The sequence below is a fragment of the Myxocyprinus asiaticus genome, chromosome 25 (assembly GCF_019703515.2).
Source record: "Myxocyprinus asiaticus isolate MX2 ecotype Aquarium Trade chromosome 25, UBuf_Myxa_2, whole genome shotgun sequence".
Taxonomy (NCBI): Eukaryota; Metazoa; Chordata; class Actinopteri; order Cypriniformes; family Catostomidae; genus Myxocyprinus; species Myxocyprinus asiaticus.
In genome coordinates, this window is record NC_059368.1 from 21706216 (window position 1) to 21718495 (window position 12280).

Below are 12280 nucleotides of genomic sequence, written 5' to 3' on the forward strand. Positions count from 1 at the left end.
ACAGCCAAGCACTTGTAATCCGGGCAGTACATGGAGTGTTGTACTGCTGGAAAATCACTTCTGAATGTGATCTCTGATCCCTCAGATGTCACTCTCTTAAAAACCGTCATTCATCTGTAATGGATATCATGAGATCGGCCCGGGAATATCAGTCAACATCATTCGCCGCTGCATCCAAAGTTAAGGCTTTACTATGCAAAGCAGAAGCCATGCAGTACATCAAGACTGTCCAGAAGTGTCACCGACTTCTCTGGACTTGTTCTAAGTAAAACAGTTGAATTGTGTTTTGTGGTCTGACAAATCCACATTTCGAACAGTTTTCGGAAAAAACAGCTGTCGTGATGATCTGACCAAAAAAGAAAAGGACCATCCAAATTGTTATCAGCATCAGGTCCAAAAACCAGTGTCTATATGGGCCAGGGGTGTGTTAGTGCCCTTGGCATGGATAACTTGCACATCTTTAAGGTCACCATTAATGCAGAAAGATTTGTACAAAATTGGGAGCAACATTCAGCCATTCAGATGTTTTCTTTTCCAGGGATGTCCCTAAATTTTCCAGCAGGAAACTTCCAAACCACATACTGCCTGGATTACAAGTACATGGCTGTGTAAATAGAGAGTGTGGGTGCTAAATTGGCCTGCCTGGAGTCCTGACCGGTCTCCTGAGAATGTGTGGCACATTATGAAGTGCAACGAAGGCTCTGCACAATTGTGCAGCTGAAGACCTGCATAATGGATGAAGGGGGGAAAATTCTGCTTGCTAAACTTAAACTTGAGTATGCAGTGCCCAAAACGCTTAAGTGTTATTAGAAGAAATGGTGGTTACACAGTGGTAAACACTTCAATGTCCCTACTTTTTTGGAGCGTGTTGCAATCATCCGATTTGAAATGAGTGAATATTTTTATAAAACAATTCAATTGAAGGTAAAACATCAAATAACGTGTTGCAATGCTTTAAATATAGCATAAAGGGAAAGGAAATTAGAAATTACTTAACACTAGAATTTTTTATACTGTCCAAACTTTTTCATAATTGGGGTTGTATGTATTGTATGTACAGTACATATATGACAAAAAAAAAAAGAAAAAAATCCTGCATTACAGCATCGTCAATTGTCTTTTTGAATACGTATGCAAATGTGAAAAGGTTACTCAACCTACAACAGACCAACCCCTTGCAGATTCACACAACCTTTTGCACAGTTTTTGCAGTCTTAGGCCTGACTCAAGAGCTTGCTCATGGGTCTGACTGCTGACAAAGTACTTGGTAAAACTTCGAGCAATATGGAATAGGAAGAGTTATTGTATTTGTTTTTGTTTGTGAGAAGTAGGAAGGTGTATTAAGAAAATTTCAAATTATTTAGAAGCACTCTAGTGAAGATCTGCTGTTGAAGATTTTTTAAAAACTTTTTACAATCATTTGCTTTTGTTTTTGCCATATATATTATACATTTAATACACTGTTCCATATTATATTTCACCATTATAAATTACCTGGTTCATAATGGTGAAAGGCAACCCTGAGGTCTTTTGGCCAATAAATGAAAGGTCTGTGTTCATCTGATCTTTATATCCAACCACCATCATTCATCCTGAGCCATAACAACACAATTAGATATATTAACCTATTAAGATATATAGCATGATTTATTACATATTGTTGCTAGTTTTAATAGACATATAAGCTGTAATTGTTGATTTTTTCATATTTTCCCCTAAAGCGTCAAGGAGCAGCAACAGAGAGTTGTAAATCAAGGTGCAGAAGTGTCAAATCCATGTTCCCTAAGGTTTTTCTTCAGTGGTGTGCAGCTCTTTCCAGCTGTGCGGCTGAACTAGGTAAAAGTGTGCTTTTGTGCTCTGTAAGCACGCAGCTAGACCAGCTTTGCTATATGCTATGCAGTCAGCCATCCCATCTCGCTTCAGTGATTTTCTAGCTGCTCCTTCAAGCTGCCCCATTGTACAACTAGCTTGCCATCATATAATGTATGATCCTCATTTAAAATCAGCACCTTATTTAGCTCTGCGCAAAGCAAGATCATTTCACCCCTTTTACTTTTACATTCAGTAAAGGCTTCATGTGCTTTGCTTAATGTATAGGCATTACTAACAGTTCTGTGCATATTTAGGCTAGAATGATGGAGATGCACTTAGTTTAATAATTTTTGTTTCATCGTATACAACATTAGCTTCACTAAAATCATCTTTACACTGCCATGTGTAGGTTAAGGTGGCTCTTATATGGCTTTTGTGCACATTCCAAATTCTAACGGTGCTGAACAAAAAACATCCTAAACTGGTGTACTGGCCTTAGCTGGTCTGCCAGCCAGTCAGGCTGGTTTTAGAGGGGTTTTGGGCACTTGTCAGCTGGTCAGGGAGGCCAGCTGAGTACCAGCTTGGCCAGGCTGACAGACCAGCTATACCCACTGTAGAGCTTGTGACACCAGCTTAAACCACAGAAGACCAGCAAACCATCTTAGGCTGGGTTTGGCTGTTATATATGATCTGATCTGCCTCACCCCCTAGTGTCAGTGGCAGCTCTGATGCATTTTTGGTTCTCAGTTAATTAATTGCTGCATCATAGTCACCTTAAAGCATGGACAGCGTGCACTAGAATCAACACAGAAGGCTACATTTTGGCAAAAGAAATTTGGGTATGAGATTGTGATTCCTGTGTGAATACTTTTATTCTGCCTCGGTGGTTCTATAAAACGTTTGTGTAAATGCTCCTTTGCGTGGTATAAATGCTGCTTCAGATACAACTTCTGTGCCAACAGAACTACCTTTGCAGTTAAGCCTTATTAAAGCTCTTGAAAACTCTTTTTCAAAACCTTGAAATGTTTGTATTATTGTAATGCTGTGTTTGATTTTTATGATAGCCTGCAATGGCAGCATTATCTTAACTGGAAGGCCTGTCATTCAGTAATAGTACACGGTAGGGATGGGCACGAGTACTCAGGTACTTGGACGTGGCAGCAATTATCAATCATGAAAACGATGATATATGGTGATCAATGCATGATGTGACTTTTCACTTAATTCAAAATTCATTGACAGTTACTTGACAACTAAACATAAAAGTGTCAAAGAGAGGTGCATTGATTGTCAGAGACATCTCATAGCAACCAAACTGATATACGACGCTGCAATGCTATCGTTACGATAATCAAAAGATTGTGTAAGTAACCGTGTTTTCCCATGTTAACGTGGGACATTGGTTTGAATGGGAACTGCCGATTACACCTGTCAAGAGCAGTAAATCACTAGTGGAATTCTTTTATGCTTTTTTTCTTTAAAATGAATAATGACTTAATTAACCATGATAGTTTGAGTAACTTTCTCCTACCACTGAAAATGGTAAGTTCAGTGGTAAGTCATGCTGGTACATCACTCAGCATCCTGGGTTCAAATCCGGGTTCATCAAGTGCAGTTGAATCTTTGCTGCAGGTTATGATGTACTTTAAATAGGTCTATTGAAAAATATTTTGTAACACAGATACAATTGATTATATTGTTTTAATCTATTAAAATTTCAACCAAATCTGACAGCCAGTAATCACAGTATAACCTACTGAATTTTTTGAGAATGGTGGAATTACTGAGAAGAAAATTATGAACTACACCATCTATAATTTACAGGCTTTTTTTAAATTGTTAAACAACTTATTTAAGATAAAATCTTAAAGTCCCTCTCCAGTCACTTGTTTAACCCCTAAAAACTTATCTTTGTTAATCAAAATTACATATTTAAAAGTTTTTGTCCATGAAAATAATCCCTTCGTGCCTTAAAATGGCTTAGATATAACTCTACACCTTTGCCTCATTTAGTATGTGTGGATCTATTTTATGTATCGCTCTCTACAACGTTAAAAACGGAAGTTACGTAACAGTAATGGATAACATGATCCTTCGGCTTGACTACGTTATCAAACAGCTAATTTGTTGCTAATGTTAGACAAGCCTTGTTCACATTAGCCACCTCTGACAAGTTAGCTACCTTGTAAAGATAAACATCCAGATGTGCCGTTAGGAAGAAACGCTTTGAACACCATCTCCGGAGAAAGGCTTAATCATCTTAATATATAATATGTATATGTTTTGAGTAATGTTTGCTGTAACTTTCTTCGTCAACATACCCAAGCCATATCAAATTTCCTGACTGCATTTGACATGAATCATCATGCAACTTGGCATGCTAATGTTGGCTAACTTTATCTAGCACACTGCAGATTTGTTGGACACAGTCAACGGATAAAACACAAGAAAAAGAAACTTACCGGTTGACCAACATGTTGGCTCGTACTCATTGTGTCCCTAGGATAAATTAATGGAATCGCGTTGGGCTTCAATATAAGTTAAGTGGCAAAACCCATCTGTTTTTGGGTATAATTTTCAAAACAATACTCTGGAAAATGACTACTGCAAACCCGAGTTTCCTCTGGAAGTTTTGCTGGGACATAACGATTTTTCCAAATAAACCGCACCCATTTATCTCGGATTTTCAGATCCTTTGGTAATACACGAAGGCTCACCATTTGTCCTTTCGCAACTTTGCATCCGAAAACAGAACATTTCTTGCAAAATACCGGTATGTAGCTACACCTGGCTCCTCCTGATACCCCTTGCTTCGACATAGTGTATGCTATTGATATGGAAAGCCCCACCCCTTAAGTTGACGGGATTGGTTCCTTAGGTTTGTGACATATGAAACCCTGGCTGTCTGAATCCTTGTTTTTGTCTATGGTACACTGCAGTTCTAGGGCGAAAATGCTCATGGCGTTGACTGCTGATTTCAATCATGGTATGTCTTCTAGCAAATAAATAACACCATATGGGCATGTAAAAGGTTAAAAAAATTGATTTTCACTGGAGGGGGTCTTTAAGATCTTAATGTTTTGCCAAACAAATGAAATCATTGTTTCTGAAGAACTCTCTCATGCTTTCTCAGAGTATCATTTATCATTGGTCAGTTTGGCTTTTGTACATGCTCTCCAGTCTCCACACAAAAACAAAATTGCACTTCTGAAAAATCATCTTCATGGCAGTGTCATGGGTAATCATAAATATACGACATTGTCATGCACAGAACCTTTGAAAATAAAGGATATTATTATATCAATTTAATTACATTTACTGGGGAATTGGTCCCGGGTCTATTCATATGGTAACAATCACGCTACCGCTAGACCAACCAGTTTTACTGTTATTCACAAACAATAATTTTCTTAAACTTTTTTTTATTTTTTTTTATAAATGGAAGTAATTTAAAAGTATATGCCTATTATTGACACATTTCAGCCTATGATGCTTTATTGTTGCAAATTAAAGAGATTCACTTACAATTTACTGCCCTGACAAGTGTAATCTCCAGTTCCCATTCAAACCAATGTCCCATGTTAACATGGGCAACCAGATGTTACCCTGTGAAACTGTTAAAATCGCTCTTAAAATTGTAGAACAGACATCGATGAAACAAAGCGAGTTAATAATGATACCAACATTTTTTTTAATGTGCAAAACATCTTTTCTTTACTCATTGACAATTCACATAGAACGAATCTGCTGAAACGATGGTACGGTAGTACGGTAGCCTGAAGGAAGAATAGACAGACGTGCATTGTGCACATTCTTTCATTGAGTTGGGCAGTGAATCTTCAAATAATGACAAAATATGATGCATTATATTTTGATTATGTAATCTTTTGTACATTGTGTAACAGATTATTTTATAACAGCCTATAATAATGAATAGACAATACACTGGAACAACAAGATGCAATGCAGCAGCCAAAGACATTTGTCAGACGTGTTATTATATATACAGTTATGCACATGTCATTGCCCCTCGAGTACTCGACGAGTACTCAAAGTAGTACGAGTACGAGTAGACAAAATGACCAAAATGCCCATCCCTAGTACATGGTAAAGCTTTCCTTCACAAAGCTACATCAAAAGCAGTTCATCCATTTACCTGACCATAACTACATAACTGACCTTAGCTATTAGCCTCTGCAGCAATATGACTAGCGGATCCTCATCTTGCATGCATTTTACTGCATACCTGCCAACACTCCCGATTTTACTGAGTTTCTCCCATTTTTCCACCCCTCCTCCCGCTGTACTCCCGATTTACAATTTCTGATAAACTCTCGATTTTCCACATCCACACTCTAATACTTAAATATGAAATGATGCGTCCCGTATCGAATCAATACAGGACGCGATTTGTCCTGTAAGCTGGCGTCATGTTGAAATTGTTCAAGATCATTAATTTAACATTGATAAAAGTTGGAAATTTTTCATACGGTGGGTAAAGGGTCGTCTGAAAAGTCCACACATTGTGCTGAAACATTCTAATACTGTGGAGGGTGTGGTAAGGGACCGTCTCAAAAGTCCACACGTTGTGCTAAAACTGTAGATTTTTATTGAAAAACAGGTTCAATATAAATGTTCAATAAGATGTACAAAATTACACAGATCAAACAATGTATGAATACAATCACTGAGTCATAAAGACAAGAAGTACTGTACAGGTGAAGGAAAAAAAGAAATAATTAAACTAACGTAAAAACAAAACAAAAAACAAAACAAAAAACCCTGTAAAAATACATATAAACCAACACAGATGTATACATAAATAAGATAAAGAAGATAAATAATCGAAGAAATAAAAATAAAAATATTTTATTTAAGTCATGGTTCAGGAAAGTTCTCAGCATACAAGAAAGGATGAACACTTTTTGTTATTAATAACACAAAAAGCATTTATTGTTAAAACTGTGAAGGATGTGGTAAGAGACCATCTGAATACATGGTCAATTTTTTTGGTAGTATTCATCTTCAATGTAGTAGCACTTTTTAACAATACAAGCATTAAAGGGCCTGGGTAGCTCAGCAAGTAAAGACGCTAACTACCACACCTGGAGTCGCAAGTTCAAATCCAGGGCATGCTGAGTGATTCTAGTCAGGCTTCCTAAGCAACCAGTTGGCCCGGTTGCTAGGGTGGGTAGAGTCATGTTGGGTTAACCCTACTCGTGGTCACTATAACGTGGTTCTCGCTCTCAGTGGGGCGTGTGGTGAGTTGTGTGTGGATGCCACAGAGAATGGTGTGAAGCCTCCACACGTGCTGTGTCTCCACGGTAACACGCTCAACAAGCCACGTGATAAGATGTGTGGATTGACGGTCTCAGACGTGGAGGCAACTAAGATTCATCCTCCACCACCCAGATTGAGGCGAGTAACTATGCCACCATGAGGACTTAAAGCACATTGGGAACTGGGCATTCCAAATTGGGGAGTAAAGGTGAGAAAAATAACCCCCCCCCCACAAAAAAACAAAACAAAAAAACGATTCAAGCATTTAATTGCTATACGTGTAATTCTGATACATTTTTTGGTTTTAACTAAACCATAATGTGTTCAAATGTGTAGTTGACATGAAATTTCCAGCAGTGACAGCTCGTATTATTACACATGCAAGTTCATAACATTAAAGAAAATTACAACTGTACTTTTTAAAATTAATTTGTCTCCCTACATATGTGATTAAAATAGTTGTAAATGGAATATAAAATAAAACATACACTTTCACATGTGTTTGTGTGTGTATAAATATAGTTACAGCCTTCCCCTGTCCCGGTTTAACACTCAAAAAAAAGTCTACTCACCTTAACAATAACACAAAACACGATGGGTGAATGACACGAAAGATGGCCAGAGGTGTCATACAGAGATATGTGTTGTCTCTTCGAGTTTCATGAGCACAGAAGCATATCAGAACATCCACAACTTGATGGTAGGATCTTCAAATCAAATCAAATCAAATCACTTTTATTGTCACACAACCATATACACAAGAGCAACAGTGGGTGAAAGTCTTGGGTGCAGTTCCGAGCAACATAGCAGTCGTGACAGTGATGAGACATATACCAATCTACAATAAACATCAAATTTACACAACACAATTTAAAATCTAATATACACATAATTACACACAACACAATATACAAATAATAACATACAATGTACAGTGTACAATACAGAATACACATTATACAGTAAAAAGTAGTATATATAGTATATATAAAATGTACAGTAGGTTGTATTGTATTGCAGTGCTGATGTATAGTGATCGTAAGAGATCAAGAGTTCAGAAGTCTGATTGCTTGGGGGAAGAAGCTGTCATGAAGTCAGCTGGTGCGGGTCCTGATGCTGCGATACCGCCTGCCTAATGGAAGCAGTGAGAGCAGCCCATGGCTCGGGTGACTGGAGTCTCTGATGATCCTCCGAGCTTTTTTCACATCAGAAACTACCATCTTGTGTATTTATGAATGAAATACTCTTGTTTTAAAATCTTCATTTGTTATGACATTCCCTGAACACATTAAAATACTCATGATAGCTTCTGACAACCTGTAATATAGCCTGTAAATCCACTTTGCTAGCTAATTACACTTTGACATCAACACCATAGATATCTACATAGACAACGCTAGACCAGAAGTTCAGAGACAACATTTTTAAGATGGCTGTGCTCTAGTTTCTCTGGCGCATAAGGTGAATACGCATATTATGCAGTCTGCGTAGTGCACCTACTCCCTATGGTGGCAGCATCTTACCTAGGGGGCACCAGAAACTCCACTGGCTTCCGTGCCTCGAACATACGAACCATCACACCCCCACCAAAAAAATAAAGTCTCCCTGTTTTTCACAATCCAATGTTGGCAGGTATGTTTTACTACAATATTCACGACCACTTAGTAGGGTGTGTCATCTTGGCTAAATTCCTTTATGAGGGTTATTATGGGATATCCCAAGACTTTTAAAGAGTAATGTAGCTTTTAGATACATTGATTTTTAGGTTCAGGGGTCACAGGGACACAGTTCCAGGAATCCACATATATTCAATTTCTGGTTTAGTCAAACAAGCAAGTCTGGGCTTGAAATGCTTGTAACAATGGTTAGAGCTGCTCTTGGTGTTATAGTACTGAGTGCCCTCACAATAGATTTGCATTCCCTCTTAATAAATTTACCATGGTTTTACTTCAGTAATCATATTATACCATGATATTCATGGTGAAACCATAGTGTATTACAGGAAAATGAAAACTATGGTAATAAAAAATCTATACAAATTGTTATACAAATACCATAGTTTAACAATGGATACAGAAGTAAAACCATGGCTTTACTATAGTAGGTATTCTGACAGTTCCATGATTTTTTGTCGGAAACTATGTTTTTGCTATAGAAATAGCCTATTGTAGTACCTATGAAAAGTAGCCATAGCTTTTAGATGGAAATTATGGTTTTTATACAGTGTACTGTATCCATAAAGTAACCATGGTTAATATTGTGGTTACTATGATTTTACTACAAATACCATGGTTAAACTGTGGTATTCGTTGTTAAACCATATAACAACAAAATAATTTTTATTACCATAGTTTTCATTTTCCTGTATTATTACTATGGTTTCACTACAAATACCATAGTTAAAATATGGCTACTGTAGTAAAACCATGGTAAATGTATTGCAAGTGAACACAAAACTTATTGCAAAAGAACGCAAAACTTGTTGGGAGGGAAGGCAAACTATTGCGAGGGACGCAAACGTTTTTGCAAGGGCATGCAAAACTATTTCAGAAAAAACAAAACACCCTGCCCTCTAAAGGCCTCAATATACTGCCTACGAAATCAAAGAACGAACGGGTGTGGTGTAATTTAGAACAAAATCTGGCTAAAAAGAAGGTGTTTTTGCATTTGTTTCAGTGGTTCGTAACAGCTCGCTTGGACACATTTTTAGGAAAAATTCTTATCGGCTGCTAAACACCTTACTGTCATTGGCCCATGTCATCGGTAAGTGTCTAAAGTAAGATGTGCCTCTATCATCATTGTTTTATCTTTGTTCTGCACATTAACACTTCAATACACTTATCTTTGCAATGGTATCAGTGTCATTATAGATTACAATAACAGTGTAACCGGCACATATTATGGCCGCATGTAGCACGTTAGCGCATTAGTGTCATGAATTCATAATGTAAACAAGACAAATTAAAAATTTTCTACTGCATATATATTACTTTAAATCATCATCAAATGGTTAATACAGCTTCTTTTACTGACCTCTACTCACAATAAGGCATAAAGTAATTGATAACACATTTTTAAGGTTTTAGATGTAGCATCCTCATATTTAAATGTACTTCTAAATGCCTCCCACATTGGTGTGGCGGGTGTCTGAATGTTTGGAAAGAGTATACCATTGCTCAGCTGTTTAGAACTTCATTTTACCCTTGAATAAAGAAATTCTACGGAAGTATATCGAGGCCTTAAGGGGCTCCGTATTATAGACTGGTAGTGAGGTCAGCTGGAAGAGCAACAGTACTACTTTTTACCATTACGTTTTTGGCATTGGATTAAATTAGCACCGGAGCAGCTAGAGCAGTAAGGAAATGTATTGCAGCTCTGCTGCCTTTGATCAGTGTTGTCAGTTTATGGTTGCATTTTGACTCCACTGATGGTTAGGTTTAGGTTTGGAATTTGGGTTGGGGGTACAATTTATAAAACATGCCTTCCTCTTCACTGTATTACTTCTTGGACAGCTGAAAACAACTTGCTTCACAATTTGCTTTTGGCACTTCGTGTACTTTACACCTGGAAAATGAAGCTCACATATATGCCCCACAACACTTACCGCTTTGGCCACTGGGGGCAGTGTTGAGAATTTTGATAAACACAAACCAATTTTACATAAAAAAAGTCAACTTACTGTTTCCGATTTCACTGTGAGATCAGTTTGCTATGGCATGAAACTCGCCATTCAACTAGCATGTATGTGCATGTAACGGGAGCCAGCTTGTACGTGATAGCTGTGCGGTATGTGTAAACTTCACTCCCCGGCCTCAATAGGCACACTAGCGACTAACGCTAGAGGCTGTAGCCTTTAGCCTCCTCGTTAACACTCTTATGCCGGCTGACGCCGATTTGAATCCCACTCGGAGCAGGACGAGCAGGACTTGTTACATGCTTACACACTTACAGTGAAAGAGAGAAGGTCCTGCTATTTGGAACCAAAAGATGGGAAGAAGTACAGGAAGAACAGTTGTTGGAGAGAAGTACTGTAAAACAAAAACAGTCTCATGAAAAGGGTCGAGGTCCCAGAAGGAAAGAAAGAAAAAGAGTCTTATGATTTCTGTAAGCCTTTATGTATCCTTTTATTTTCATCTCCTCCTTCCATTTTCTTTTCAGACTTGCACACACAAACAAATCAATGAGGAAAATACCTCCGTGATCAAACTAACCCTCCACTCTCCACCCTTGCTGCAGACAAACCCATTGTAACCATGGCGATGGACTGTAAGGAGGCTAAGCTTGACGCACGGGTAGAGGTAACAGTATCTGAAAGCCCAGGTAAACACAAAAACAGAGGATCTTTCCTAGGGCCTGCTCTTAAAGCACACTGCATCATTGGATGAACTAATTGCATCAAGAATATTTTTGTCTTTCGGATAGATTATCAGCACTGCCTCTTTAAGAATTGTGTGCTGTGTCTGCATGCATGCCTGTGTGTTTAAATATGATTTTATCACTGTGTTACTGTTGCTGTCCAGGGTTTACACCACTGATCAGTGGTTTACACACACCTTTCCAAGTGAACCTTGTGCCCTCAAATTTTTATAACCATGTTTATCTATTAAAGTTCCGCCTGTGAGTAATGCCATTCTTTCTCAAAAAGAGTGACTGTGTGTGTGGCATGCTTTATTTTAGGTTGAGCAGATGTCTATACATTTTTATGGCCATGTAGCTAATGTTAGGCAAACAAATAGACAGCTGACATGAGGAGCAGTGGCAATTATGTTGTTATTTATGATATATATTGCAACTAATCATGTACTGGTGCTGAGATTTTGAGTAGAAGTGGACCGATTAGTTCGGGTGGAATCTATGCCGCTCAACTTGAGCATAGTTGAGCCAAACTCATTTGTCACAGGACAGATTTAGTCTAAGAAACCTGATATCAGTAAAAATGCAATTCTGACATGTACTTGAATTTGAATGGCAGTATCAGGGCAGGTTTGAGTGTGACGAGCAGGGTTGTGTATTCTTATGTTAAACTGGACATGTGCGTGTTATAGCTCGTGTATGACATATGACTGAGAGGCACAGTCAGTTCTGAGTGAACTGATTTAGCAGTACTGACAATGATAGGAATGGGACAGGCACGTTTGAGTATATAGTGATTGTAGTATGGAGGAGTAAAAGGCAGACACATTGAGGA

General features: G+C 38.0%; 1 protein-coding gene across 3 annotated transcripts in view; it reads left to right on the plus strand.

Moving 5' to 3' along the window:
- cracd (capping protein inhibiting regulator of actin dynamics) overlaps positions 1-12280 on the plus strand; it is a 39205-nt gene that overhangs the window by 9336 nt on the left and 17589 nt on the right. The window contains exons 1-2 of one of the 3 annotated variants that reach the window (XM_051655678.1): positions 9804-9855; positions 11251-11412. The exons of 1 other annotated variant lie outside the window; for it this stretch is intronic. In XM_051655678.1, coding sequence (XP_051511638.1) covers positions 11346-11412 — 67 coding nt within the window. In that variant the 5' untranslated portion in view covers positions 9804-9855; positions 11251-11345. Of the gene's footprint in view, positions 1-1721; positions 1837-9803; positions 9856-11250; positions 11413-12280 lie in introns of those variants that run through there. One more of the 3 variants, XM_051655679.1, reaches the window with a different exon arrangement.